Source organism: Solanum tuberosum, unplaced genomic scaffold, assembly GCF_000226075.1.
Source record: "Solanum tuberosum cultivar DM 1-3 516 R44 unplaced genomic scaffold, SolTub_3.0 scf00012, whole genome shotgun sequence".
Lineage (NCBI taxonomy): Eukaryota > Viridiplantae > Streptophyta > Magnoliopsida > Solanales > Solanaceae > Solanum > Solanum tuberosum.
In genome coordinates, this window is record NW_006238937.1 from 565,116 (window position 1) to 577,873 (window position 12,758).

At 28.7% G+C, this 12,758-nt stretch overlaps 1 protein-coding gene across 1 annotated transcript; it reads left to right on the plus strand.

The window, feature by feature from the left end:
- Positions 1–7,823: 7,823 nt before the first annotated feature.
- On the plus strand, positions 7,824–10,961 carry LOC102582568 (floral homeotic protein APETALA 2). The gene is made up of 10 exons (XM_006339808.2): positions 7,824–8,565; positions 8,655–8,680; positions 8,795–8,825; positions 8,923–9,010; positions 9,255–9,400; positions 9,539–9,583; positions 9,686–9,777; positions 9,868–10,022; positions 10,105–10,320; positions 10,405–10,961. Exons 1-10 carry the CDS (start codon positions 8,048–8,050, stop codon positions 10,627–10,629), a joined length of 1,542 nt encoding a protein of 513 aa, XP_006339870.1. The 5' UTR covers positions 7,824–8,047; the 3' UTR covers positions 10,630–10,961.
- The last annotated feature ends 1,797 nt before the right edge of the window (positions 10,962–12,758 follow it).

Genomic DNA, 12,758 nt, shown 5'->3' on the forward strand with positions numbered 1-12,758 from the left:
CCTTTCTATAAGTTGTAGAAATGAGACCGGTTAGAAGGTGACAACCCTAATGTCATCTACAACCACTTAAAATTGTTCTTGTATTTCATTTGGACACCTCAATTAAGGCTGGTATCTATTGAACACCTCTACTACTTCGAATTGACATCTATTTGACATATTTTTGACAATTTTTGACAATCAGCCAAAAATATTAAGTGTGTGAGATACACTTGTGATGACATGACACAATAACGAATTAAATTATGACATGTGTCATTAGATCCAAAAATTATTTTTAAAATTATTTTAAATAATAAAAATAAAATAAAATATTTTGTACCCCAAACAATCCACCCACCCACACCAAATCTTTCCCATGCTACCCATCGGACTTTTGGCCCCCGACGTCTTCTTACTTCTTTTTTTCTTTTCTTCTTTTCTTCTTTATCATAAATTAACAATGGCAGATTTTTTAGATTCAAAAAAAAAAAAAACTTTAATAATTACATTGTTACCCAATCCATCCAAATTCTTCCCCCGCTACCCGTAGGAACAACCATTTTTATTTTTTTTCTTCTTTTTCATAATAAATCAACAATGGCGAATTTAGATTCAATGGTGATAGAGGAGGTAAAGTGACTATAGAAATAAGAAAAAGAAAATGGTTATAGCAATGGTGGAGACATATTAGTGATATGGCGAAGGAAATGGTGGCGAAGAGACAAGGAAGAAGAACATTATGGCAAAGAGTTAAATTGTAAATTTATAAACTTGCTTACTTTCATAAATCAACAATATGACAAGGTTCAATTCTAGATTTGAAAAAAAACAAACAAATGGAGGCGATAATGGTAGAGGAGGTGGACGGTGGTGGTTGCTCAAAATAAGAGAAAGAAATAGATGTGATGATGATGATACTAACAGATCTGAAATATAAGACGATAATAATGAGAAATTAGAAGAACAAAAAAAAATGAGGAAAAAGAAGAGATGTGTATATGGCTGCCATGGCAGATGCTACAAGCCTACAATGCAGAAGAAAGAGAATTTTTTAATTTTAAAAATGTTAAATTTAATGCTTTCACGCGCTTCTTGTTAGTGAATGATATCCAAAATGCCACATAAGCAAAAAGTGTTTAAGTGGTATCAATTCAAAGTAGTAGAGGTATTAAATAGATATTAGTCTTAATTGAAATATCTAAGTGAATTATACAGACAACTTTAAGGGATCGCTGATGACTTAAGCCTTAATTTATAAAAAAAAAGCGCAAATCAAGCATGATGATATGTCAAAAGAAAAGTCATAAATTTGCAATATTTGTAATTTACATGTTTAAACTTCGTACCTCTTTTGCTTTTGTTCCAAGTGCAAATATTTCTCATATTGATGCCACGTAGCCGATAAAAATAAAAAATACAATTTCATTATACCTGAACTTATTTTCTCTCACACAAATCACTCTCTCAGATTTCTTTCTTATTTTAAAAATCAAACTCTAGATTTTAAAGAGAAAAAATTAACTTAAATTTTGACAAAACTTTATTCTGGGTGGACATATCTTCTTTCCTCATTTTCTATATCTAAAGTATCGGATAATTTAGTAATATAATTAATTGAACACCTGAATTTTTTATTTTCTTGATGAGGACTTAATTTTTCACCTAATCTTTCATCCGTAACTAAAAAGTTAAAAAATCATACGTAAACAAAATGCCAATTTGAAAATTTAGAGCAGAAAAATCATAGTCCATCGATCTTAAAATACTTGGTAAAATTTTCGTTTTAGAGTCAAATAATAAAAATTAACCCCATCATATTATTAATATGAGAAAAACTCGTAAGTATTTTTCATATAATTTTGAATATCTAAATTTTAATTTTAAATGTCAAATTAATCAAATCTATCTTAATTTTAAAAATTCATATTAATTAAAAAAATGTAGCAACAACTCACCTGTTCTTTTAGTTGTCACCATTTTAGATTTCACATCCTTTAAGATATTTTTCTTAATATAAGTGTATTTATCACACTAATTCAACTAATATGGAATTGAGAGAGTACTCTGTTAAATGATATGGATATTTTACCAAACTATTGCTTGATAAATGATGTGTTGAAAAATGATTTGAAAAATAAGTATTTAATGCAGAGGGTAAACTCTGGAAACATTTATTGTCTTTTTTCTTTCTATATCAAAAGTAACAAATAAAAATAAAAATATATTTTAGGTATAAGTGACAAGTAAAAGTGAATTAGAAAAATATTAAATAACATATATTTATGAAATATAATTAAGAACCTATTATTTTGTGATACTCAAAAAAGTAATCTAACACATTACACGTGCCCCCAAACTTAATTGCAGATGGACCCGTCTACATGGATCACCTCCTTTCCTTTTTACCAAATTCCGAAATTTTATATCCAAAAGGGAAAGCTTAATTAGAGAATCAAAATTCCAGCCAACATTATTCATTTTCTTCAAGGAATAAGCGGAAACAATTTAATTTTTCTTTTGGGATATACACGTGACAGCAATAAAATTGCTTATTTTTGGAATACCAAATAATACAAAGTCGAGAAAAAATTTATCTCGACGTGCTTTCAAAGTGTTGAGTTACATTACGTGAATTATCTAATAAAAGGACTATTCGACAATGATATTTTCCCAACTTATTGTTAAAAAATGTCTATGAAATTTAATGACCACAAGATATAAATGTTTAATCTGCTATCATTATAATAGTCATTAAAAGTATATTTAAAGGGAACCAAACAATAGGGATTATAGACTTGCTAAATAATATTTTCCGTGGATTTTTACTTATCAACTATATTATATTTTGAGATATTCAATAATATTTGTTCAATTTATCATATATGTTGTGTCTATTTTATCTTTGTTATTAAATACTATTCATTTTTAATATTTAGATGACTTATATATTATAAGGGTGATTGAATAAAATTACTCGTGTCTTAATCCCTATGTCAAGCCAATAGTAAACAACTATTATTGGATATAGAGAGTAATATATATAAAAGGGAAAAAATCTTTTTGGCCAGAATGATATTTTGTCTATTTTAAACATTTTTACCCTTTTAACTTTAATACATATTAACTAAAAAATGGAAAAAATATCATAGTTTTTTTTTAATTTTCTGACAAAATTCTGGCCAAATTTTCTGTCCATTTAACACTTCCCATATAAAAAGACAGCGTTGGTTTAATATTTATCTATGTACTAATAATTTAGGCTTATGGGCATCAATAGGTTATAGGTTTATTACAATTACGGTAAAGCTTAAAATCTCTTCCTTCAATACACCACCTATAGCTAGTTATCTACCCATTAATTTTGTAAACATATACTTAGGGCTCGTTTGGTGTGAGGGATTAAAAATAATAGTGATGGAATAAAAAAAATTTATGTTGTTTGGTTGGCAAGTCCGGGATAACTTATCCCGGGATTAATAATTAGTACCGGCATAAGTTATCCCTCCCCATGGGTGGTATAGTAGTCCCGGGATAACTTATCCCGAGATAAAATAGGTAAATGACAAATATGTCCCTTTAAATCCTTTTTATACATCATTTTTTTACATTTTATGTATATTTTACATATTTTTTTAATACCATGTATAATAATATTTACTACTCCTTATTTTTATGATAATTATCAATATTTTTCTATTAAAAAATTATACTATATAAATATAATTTTTATTTATGAATTTATTTGACTAATTCTTATGTTTATTTTATTTTGATTTCTCATAAATTTTCTTCTCTTTAATAAACTTAAGAGGGAAGTTCTATTTTTAAGCTAAATAAGAAAAAAGTTATATTTTTAAATACACATGGTACTTATCATGGGAATACATAAACAAAAATATTTAAGTTAAATAAAATAAAAGTTTTATTTTTAAAAATAAATAACGAAAGCTCACAAAGAAATATTTAAAAAGTTTAAATAAAGTGAAGGGTAATTTTGTAAACAAACAACTTGTTCTTAAAATTTATCAATATATATTATTTTGAATATAACAAACCAAACACTCAATAAGAAATAATCCCATCATAACTAATCCCAACATAACTTATCCTAACATAACTTATCCCATCATAACTCATATTCAAACCAAACGACCCCTAGGGTTTTAATTTGAGCTACTTTATATTCTTTCTAGTCGTTGAGATTTGATACACTTTTAAAAAAAAAAAAAATGTAATGACATGACTTAAATATTACTACTTTTTAATATTACCTATTATATCCAAATATTAAATTAGAAAATATAAATAATTAATAATCTCACCAAATCAACGATAAATATGAAGAAGGAAAAAAGGCTAATTTTTTTTTTAACTTTGAATTATTCACTTATTTTGAACTACGAAAAAAGTCTTAATAATTTACTTAATATGAATTTGAAGGAGTATATTATTCCTTATGTATCAAAGTATATAAGTGTAATCAGAGGCAAATCAAATATGAGCTCTAAGATAAATTTAAAAACTAAAAATAATAAATAACTATATTCAATTCCGGGTCTCATGGGTGATTTTTCTAGCTTGTACCAGCAACACAATGGCAAACCTTATGCTTTTTTTGGGTGCACGGTTAATTATATCCTAATTTATGCCAATTTCTCAAAATGGATATAATATATATATATATATATATACATATAATTTTTTCCCGAAGTTAACAGGTGCGCGTGTATCCCTATCCTATTGGTCCGCCTATGAGTTAATCTTAGTAGAAAGATTTTGTCTTAAAATAAACGTTTACAGTATTATTTTCCAACTATAATCCTTATACTCCATATTTTCAATCATGTTCAATTTTCAAGAAGTAGGTTAATAAACTAGACACTGTACTTATTATTTTTTAATTGACGTAATTTTTGTTAAAATAATAAAAAAAAAACAAAAAAAAAACGTCATCATTTGTGCCCTTGAAAGCTTGTTTGACCGATCTTCTAAAAGGTTAAATTGCTTATTTTTTAAAGAAAAATTACTACGGACTACTTATTTTAGAAATTGAATGTATTTTGATCAATTTTTTTTTTACGAATGGAAGCAAGTGTTTTCAAACTTTGAAATAAAAGTTGAAAAAAGATATCCAAAAGAATTGGTCTTGATTTTAAGGACAAAAATGTTCATATAAAAAGTTCATATTTATCAAACTAATTATTAAAACTTAAGTGTTAAACTAAGAGCCTGTCTGGATTGACTTAAAAATTGATCAAATTTATTTTTAGTTTCTTAAAAGTATTTGACAAAATTAAAAATTAATTAAACATGACTTAAAAAGTTTAAAAATCAAAAGTAAATCATCCCTATTTTTCATTTTTTTATTTAAAAATTATTTACATTTAATTTTTTATTTTTTGAGTTAAAAACAATTTTTTTTAAAGCTATTCCAGACGGGGTCTAAATTATGTATGATTACATACAAACCATAATATGCAGTTTCATGACAAAAAATGACAACATTATTAGCAGATTTTTAATAAAACTTTTGAAAAATAGAATAAAATAAAATAGAGAAATAGCTGCAAAAAGTGGTGGCGTTACGAGGATCCGTAAAGTCGGTGTGGAGAAAAAAGATCAAGAATTGTAGCGCACGCGCCGAAGAAGTGAGAGTGGTGATTATTATTATTAGATTAGAAAGTGAGAAAAGCATTGGTGAGTGAAAGAGCAAAATGAGGAAATGGGTGGGCCCACTCCGGTAGTCTTGGATTAGACATTTCTGGAAAGTTTTGCCTTTTATTGCTATTATTCCAATTTCCTTTTCTGAAACCTAACCTCTTCTCTCTTCTGTTGTGGACCTGACTGACTCACAATAATTTTTATTCCAAATATACCCCTTACTTCCTATCCCCATTTTCCTAAATACTAGTAAAAACAATTCTAGTTGTAAAAGAAAATCACTAATCCAAGAGTCTAGTTGGATAGTCCCATCGCAATTCGACATGTTACATTATGTTATTGTGAAATTGAAAAAAATAATTGTTTTTAATAAAAAATATAATAAATTGGAGTAGTGTTTAAGTTTTTATGAATATTTTGAATTAAAAGTTTGAAAAAATTTCATAACCGAACTCCCACTATAATTTAATTGAATCTAAAAAGAAATTAAAGTTGTGTTTGAATAAAAAATTTATGAGTGTTTGAAATTTAATACTCTTTTTATTTTATTTTTGGTTGTCATGTTTTTTCTTTTTGGGAATTAAATGATATGATTTTGATTTATAATTTAAGATAAATGTACTTTTTCATCATATTGATACGAGAAAAATAATAATGTATACTCTCTCCTTCCACTTTTAATTGTCATATTGCATTTTGCGAAAGTCAATTTGACTAACTTTCAAAACGAAATTAGATTACATTAATTTGATAAATTTTAAACAAAAAATTTAGAAATTAGAAAAAATATATGAAAAATACAATAAATTGCAATTTTTTGCATATCAATATGATGAAAAATAAATCATAAAATATTAATCAAAATATTTATTGTTTGACTTTAAAAAGAAAATTATGATAATTAAAAATAGACGAAGATAGTAATAATTATTGATGTTTAAGAAGAAATTTACATGTGACAATTGTGTAAATAAAAGTAGGAAAAGAGTAAGAAAAGGAAATGTTAGAGAGAGATAAAGAGGAATTGTCTAACGTGGGATTGGATGAAGGAAAAAGAAATGACAATTAGCGTAGCTTAATAAAGGCAATGGAGTAGTAACTCAAACTCATCCATTCAGTCTATTTCCATTACTAGATATTTTGTTAAATATATTAATATAATAATAATAATATTCAACAGACAGAAAGAGAAATCAATGAATGGTTGGAGAGGAAAATGCTTTTCGATTTGGTTAACGTCGGAAAGTTGCCTAAGAAAGAGACGTTTCTTTTTTGTACCACATACTATTCATCGATTTTAATATATTTCAAAAATAATATCTCTTCTTTTTGTAATATTTTATCTAATATATTTAAACAACACGATTAAAAAAATCTTTATTTTTTAAATTATAAAATCATTTTGTTTTTTTCTTTGAAAGGAAAAGGCAACCAATAAAAAAATATCATCAGATATAGCTAGATTTTGAGAACAGTAAAGTTACTGCTGGCACACAGTTCTCCTTTCATAAAAGCGTGTAATGAGATTGGTTAAAAACGCTAGACTACTGCACTGCAAGTAGAAAAAAAAAAGGTGAATGAACTAGTTAAGATACAAAAGCAAAAGTATATTAATGAATGATTGAACAAGAGTAAAAAAGCCAAGTTACTAGGGACAAGAAAAAAGAAAGGTGGGGTTAGAATAATTTGTTTGCACCAAATATTTACATCAAAATTAAAAATATATATAATATCATAAAGTATATGTAGATTTTATTTTTAATTCAGAGATAAATAAATAGTTTCTGATAGAACATGTTAAGTGAATTTATTAATTTGATTGAAATAATATGTGGTAATTTTTCAATATAAATATTACTACTATGGTAATTTTAGGTAGTATTCTAAAAGTGGGCTAGTCCATGTCTGTATTGTGGAGCTAAGAGAGGAATGGTACAAAATCAAGTGAAATACTACAAGTAGTTAATAGTGGGAAACATATATCTATCATATCTAACCCTATCTCTCTCCACTAACCTTTTCTTTATTTTTCTCCATCTTCCAACAACTTTATTAACCTCTCTATAAGTCGTAGGTTTCATGTTCTTTCAATATACTCAACACAAAACTTTTTTATTTTATCATCATTTTTTTTATTTTATATATATATATATATATATATATATTCAACTGCACGCATCTATTTTAGACAGACAGAGAGAAAGAAAAGAATACAACTAGAGGGAGGGATAGAGAGAGAAATAGAGGAGAATATTTAAAAGTCTAGGAAACTGAAAACAAGTCCTTTTGTAGCAATAGCCAAAACCACCCACCTCACACATAAAAAAAAAAATCTGAAATTTTTTCAACTGTTTTCTTTTTTATAATTTTGAGATTTTGGATTGGGTATTTTTTGTAGAGAGAAATGTGGGATCTAAATGAATCAGAAGAAGGTTGTTCTACTCCGATAGAGTTTGAATGCGATGATGAGAAAGGTAAACGGGTCGGATCCGTTTCGAATTCAAGTTCATCGGCTGTAGCTGTTGATGATATTTCTGAAGAGGAATTAGATGGAGAAAGAGGGAAGAAAAAGAGAGGTACTCCTCCAAGCAAAATTTTCGGGTTCTCTATGGTGGGTCCGGGTAACGGCGATGAAGAACAGCCGGTGACCCGCCAGTTTTTTCCGGTTGATGAGTCTGAAATGGGTGGTGTTGCTGCTGCTGAAAATGGATCCCCGAATTTTCCCAGAGCTCACTGGGTTGGAGTTAAATTTTACCAAACGGAGACACTTGGCAACACGGGATTGGCGAAGCCTGTAGATATGGTTCAGCAGCAACAGCAGCAGCCTATTAAGAAGAGCCGCCGTGGACCAAGGTCTAGAAGCTCACAGTACCGTGGAGTTACCTTCTACCGGAGAACTGGCCGGTGGGAATCTCATATATGGTGAGCCATTTTACTGAAAATTATTATTTCTCTTCAGCTTAAAATTTGGACTTGTTTTTTTTTTCTAATTTACTTTAATAATCTTACAGGGATTGTGGAAAACAAGTTTATCTAGGTATTTAATATTCTTCAATTAAGCTATTTTTTTTTCATCATTTGTTGTACTAGAAAATTAATTTGGTCTTTATTTAACGGAATCTCCTTTATATCATTTCTGAATTCTGTGTAGGTGGATTTGATACTGCTCATGCAGCAGCTCGGTGAGCTCCTGGTTCTTAGCTACCTTTTATAATTTTTTGTTAAATTTAAACTCACAATCTTAGAGTTGAAATTTATTTTTTAAAATAAAATATACAGGGCATACGATAGGGCAGCCATCAAATTCCGGGGAGTAGAAGCCGACATAAACTTTAGCTTAGAGGATTATGAATCCGATTTAAAACAGGTAATACCATGATCAGATCAGTGTGACTGATTAGGAAAAAGTGTGTGTTTTATGATGTTCCTTTTTTCGAATGATTTTATTTCTCTGTGCCTGTCTAGTTGGAGTACTTTTGTTCAATACTCGTCTAATCGTGAACAGTATTTTTTCTTTCTTCATAGTTGTTTGCTTTACATTTTGGTGCCAAGAGTATAGTAGACACCATCAAATTGAAAAAATCTAATACTTTTTTTAATGTATGATACAGATGACAAGTTTAACAAAGGAAGAATTTGTGCATGTGCTCCGAAGACAAAGCACTGGTTTTCCGAGGGGAAGCTCCAAGTATAGAGGAGTGACTTTGCACAAATGTGGTAGATGGGAAGCTAGAATGGGACAGTTCTTAGGCAAAAAGTAAAAAGAATATATATATATATATATATATAATAAATTCCTATCCTCGTATTATTATTCTTCTGTATGGTGAAATCCATTTTCAAAGGAATAATCCTTTAGATGTCAATTAGTAACTTTTGTTCTTTCTTTGAATAGGTACGTTTATTTGGGGCTCTTTGATACTGAGATTGAAGCTGCCAGGTGTGTGGTTGCGCTGCGGGATTTATTCTTCCACTTAACCTCAATTGCTTGTTAGGCCTTTTGAATTACTGAATATTTAACGTAGTTTTTTTGTTAATACAGAGCTTATGATAAAGCTGCCATCAAGTGTAATGGCAAGGATGCAGTTACAAACTTTGATCCAAGCATTTATGAAGATGAACTAAATTCAATTGGTAAATAGTACTATACTGCTTTTATGTGCTTTACATTTTATGTTTTGATGTGATTATTCAAACAGAAGATTCATTAATGTGATCTCCCAGAATCTTCCGATAACGCGGCTGATCACAATCTGGATTTAAGTTTGGGTGGTTCAAGCTCAAAGCAAGGAAGCCGAGAATTGGGGGATAATAGAGGTCAAAATTCTTCATCAATGCAATTGGATATTGATTGGCAGCGCCATGGTTTAAGGCCTGAGGTATATTTACACGATCAATTGCTATATCTTGTTTTCGTTGTGAATTTTTTTTTCTTCTTATGCAACATGTTTTAATTTCCAGAAGCAATCTTCTGCCTTAATTGATGCTCGAAGAAGAGAAAACGGGTACAATGAAACAGAAACTTTGCAACTTTTAAGCCAGACGCACTTGCATTCTCCAGTCTCCTTGAAGCATAATAATAGTCAAGTGCAACGGTTTAGCCAATTTATGAGACCTGGTGATCAATCCCATATGATTCAAATGTTTCCACCGCAATTCGGCTCATCCAATTATCAAGTGAATATCCTCTTTAATAATGTACTCTTTTTTTATTTTCAAATCGTGTTTTTTTTTTTTTTTAAATGTTGTGGCATGTTACAGATTCAATTTCCAAGTGGCAGCAATGGAGGCAGAATTGGAGGTACAAATGTAGGAGATTTATCGCTTGCGGCGACAAGCAATGGTTCTTCACAGTGGCAATCCAATTTTCCTCCTCAGATATTTGCAGCTGCTGCAGCATCATCAGGATTCCCTCAGCAGATAGTAAGACCTCAAAATTGGTCCTCAGAAAATGGCTTCCATCACTCACTCAGGAGACCATCATGACTTGCTATATTTCTACTTGTGTTTTTTTTAATATAATTTGTAAAGAGTAAAGGGTTGATATTCTTAATACTCCATATATTACCTAATACTCTTGGTTTGAACCCAGAAAAGAAAAATTAGAAGGAAAAAAAAAGGGTAGACAAAAAGTTTTGGAAAATATGTCTCCTCATTAGTTTGTCCAATACTAACTGATCGGCAAGCTTTTCAACTAGACTTGTATTACTAGTTTATTCTGACTATGAACTGCCAATTTGGCCCATTCTCACTCATTGTAACTTGTATACATTTGGGCACTAGCTTCTCATGCAGTATTTGAAATATAATTTATTATTCGTTTGTGTTTGCTTTTCTTGTAACAAAAGTCCAACTACTATGTCTTTTTGAAGTTGAAATATGAAATTTTAAGTTTTTGAAGCAGCGTTTGGACATGCATTTTACTTGTAAAAATTTGTTGCTTTATGAGTGGGAAGTCATACAAATCCAAAAATTACCCTTGAAAAAAATATATTAAAGATTAGATTTTTAAAATTCGATCAAAATTCATGGTCAAATAGATAATAATAAAAATATAGTTGAAAATCTAAATCAAAGTCTATAGGCCGATGTTATCTAAATGTACTTAAATACACCTTCAAAAAATTGAAAGTGAAAACAATCTTTTATAGGCAAATTGGTACTAAGAGAAATTTGGAGAAAAGTGAAAATCCATGTCCATGACCCATGGGGTAAATAAAATAAAGAGTCTCTAGGACAAGTAGGAGACAAGTCATCTGATTAGGTAGTTCACATAAGAAGCACGAGTCAATGTTCTCTTTTTTGTTATAATACTGCTGAAAAAGTAGAGTGAAAAGAAAAGAGGGAAAGTAAATATATGTACAAAATGGGATTGTTTTGTTTTGTAGGAAAGTGATGAATTGTCACACTCATTGCTTGTCCTTTGAATCACTTCTCATGACTATTTATATGTGTCAGATCAATGCCTAATTATGGTGAGAAGGACTTAACAAAACCTTTAAAGGACATATTTAATTGGTAAACCTATACACTTGTTATTCTATATCTATACATAGATAGATGTCACTATTATTCAAGTTTCATCTAACACAACATTTTGATTCATTATGCATTGAATTTTCCTAAATGTTCCATTAATCAAATTCAACTTTTCTTATTCAATTATGGACAACAAGCTTTTTCGAGTTATTCGATAATCCCTCACACGTATTTTTAGAATTTTGAACATCAACATACCATATCTTATCTACGGAATTTGAAGAGGTTGATGTATGTACAATCTCATTCTTATCTTGTTAAAGTACAAAATAGTTGTTCAATTATATATCTAACAAAGCACTAAATGATATTAAATTATTTTTCTAATAAGTACCTTTTATTTTAATTCCATATGAAAGATTAATTTCGTTTGATTTTATCGATGTTATGTATTGATTTTATCAAAATTATTTATCTTTATTTTATTTGACGTTTCAGAGATAAGATTTTATTTGAACTTTTTTAGAATCAGTATATCACTTGAAATTTTCTACAAAATTATTTTTAAAAATTTAAAATTATCTTCAAGATGATTACAAATATCTACGGCCAAACCTAAAGGTCAAAGTGTCTTTTCTAGATTTAGTCGTTTCTACAGCTAGTTTCTATAATTGTGTACTTTGTCAGAGGATGGAGTACAAAAATAGAAATTATTTTTTAAAACATTATACAATAAACTTTTTTAAGTACGAGAATAAATTAACCAATCCACATGTGTAACCTTGATGTCCAACTTTCAATTCGATATATTATAATAAGGTCATATGTAAAATTGCTAAAATAATAGGAACTGATTGCATCATCTAGGCCGTCATACTTTATTTTAATAATAATACCTAACCTTCTATTTTTGTCCACTCTCTGTTATTAAATTATTTATATTGAATAAACAATTTACAATTATAATGCAGTACAACATACAAGATTTTGTACTAAACATTTACTTTAATTTTGAGAGAGACATAAAGAAAGGATAGTGGAGACAAGAATAATTATAATAAAAATCTGTTCTCATTCTCTCTTTTTTTAATTGAAAAAAACAAACAATTATTTATATTTTAAATTCTTTTTCAAAA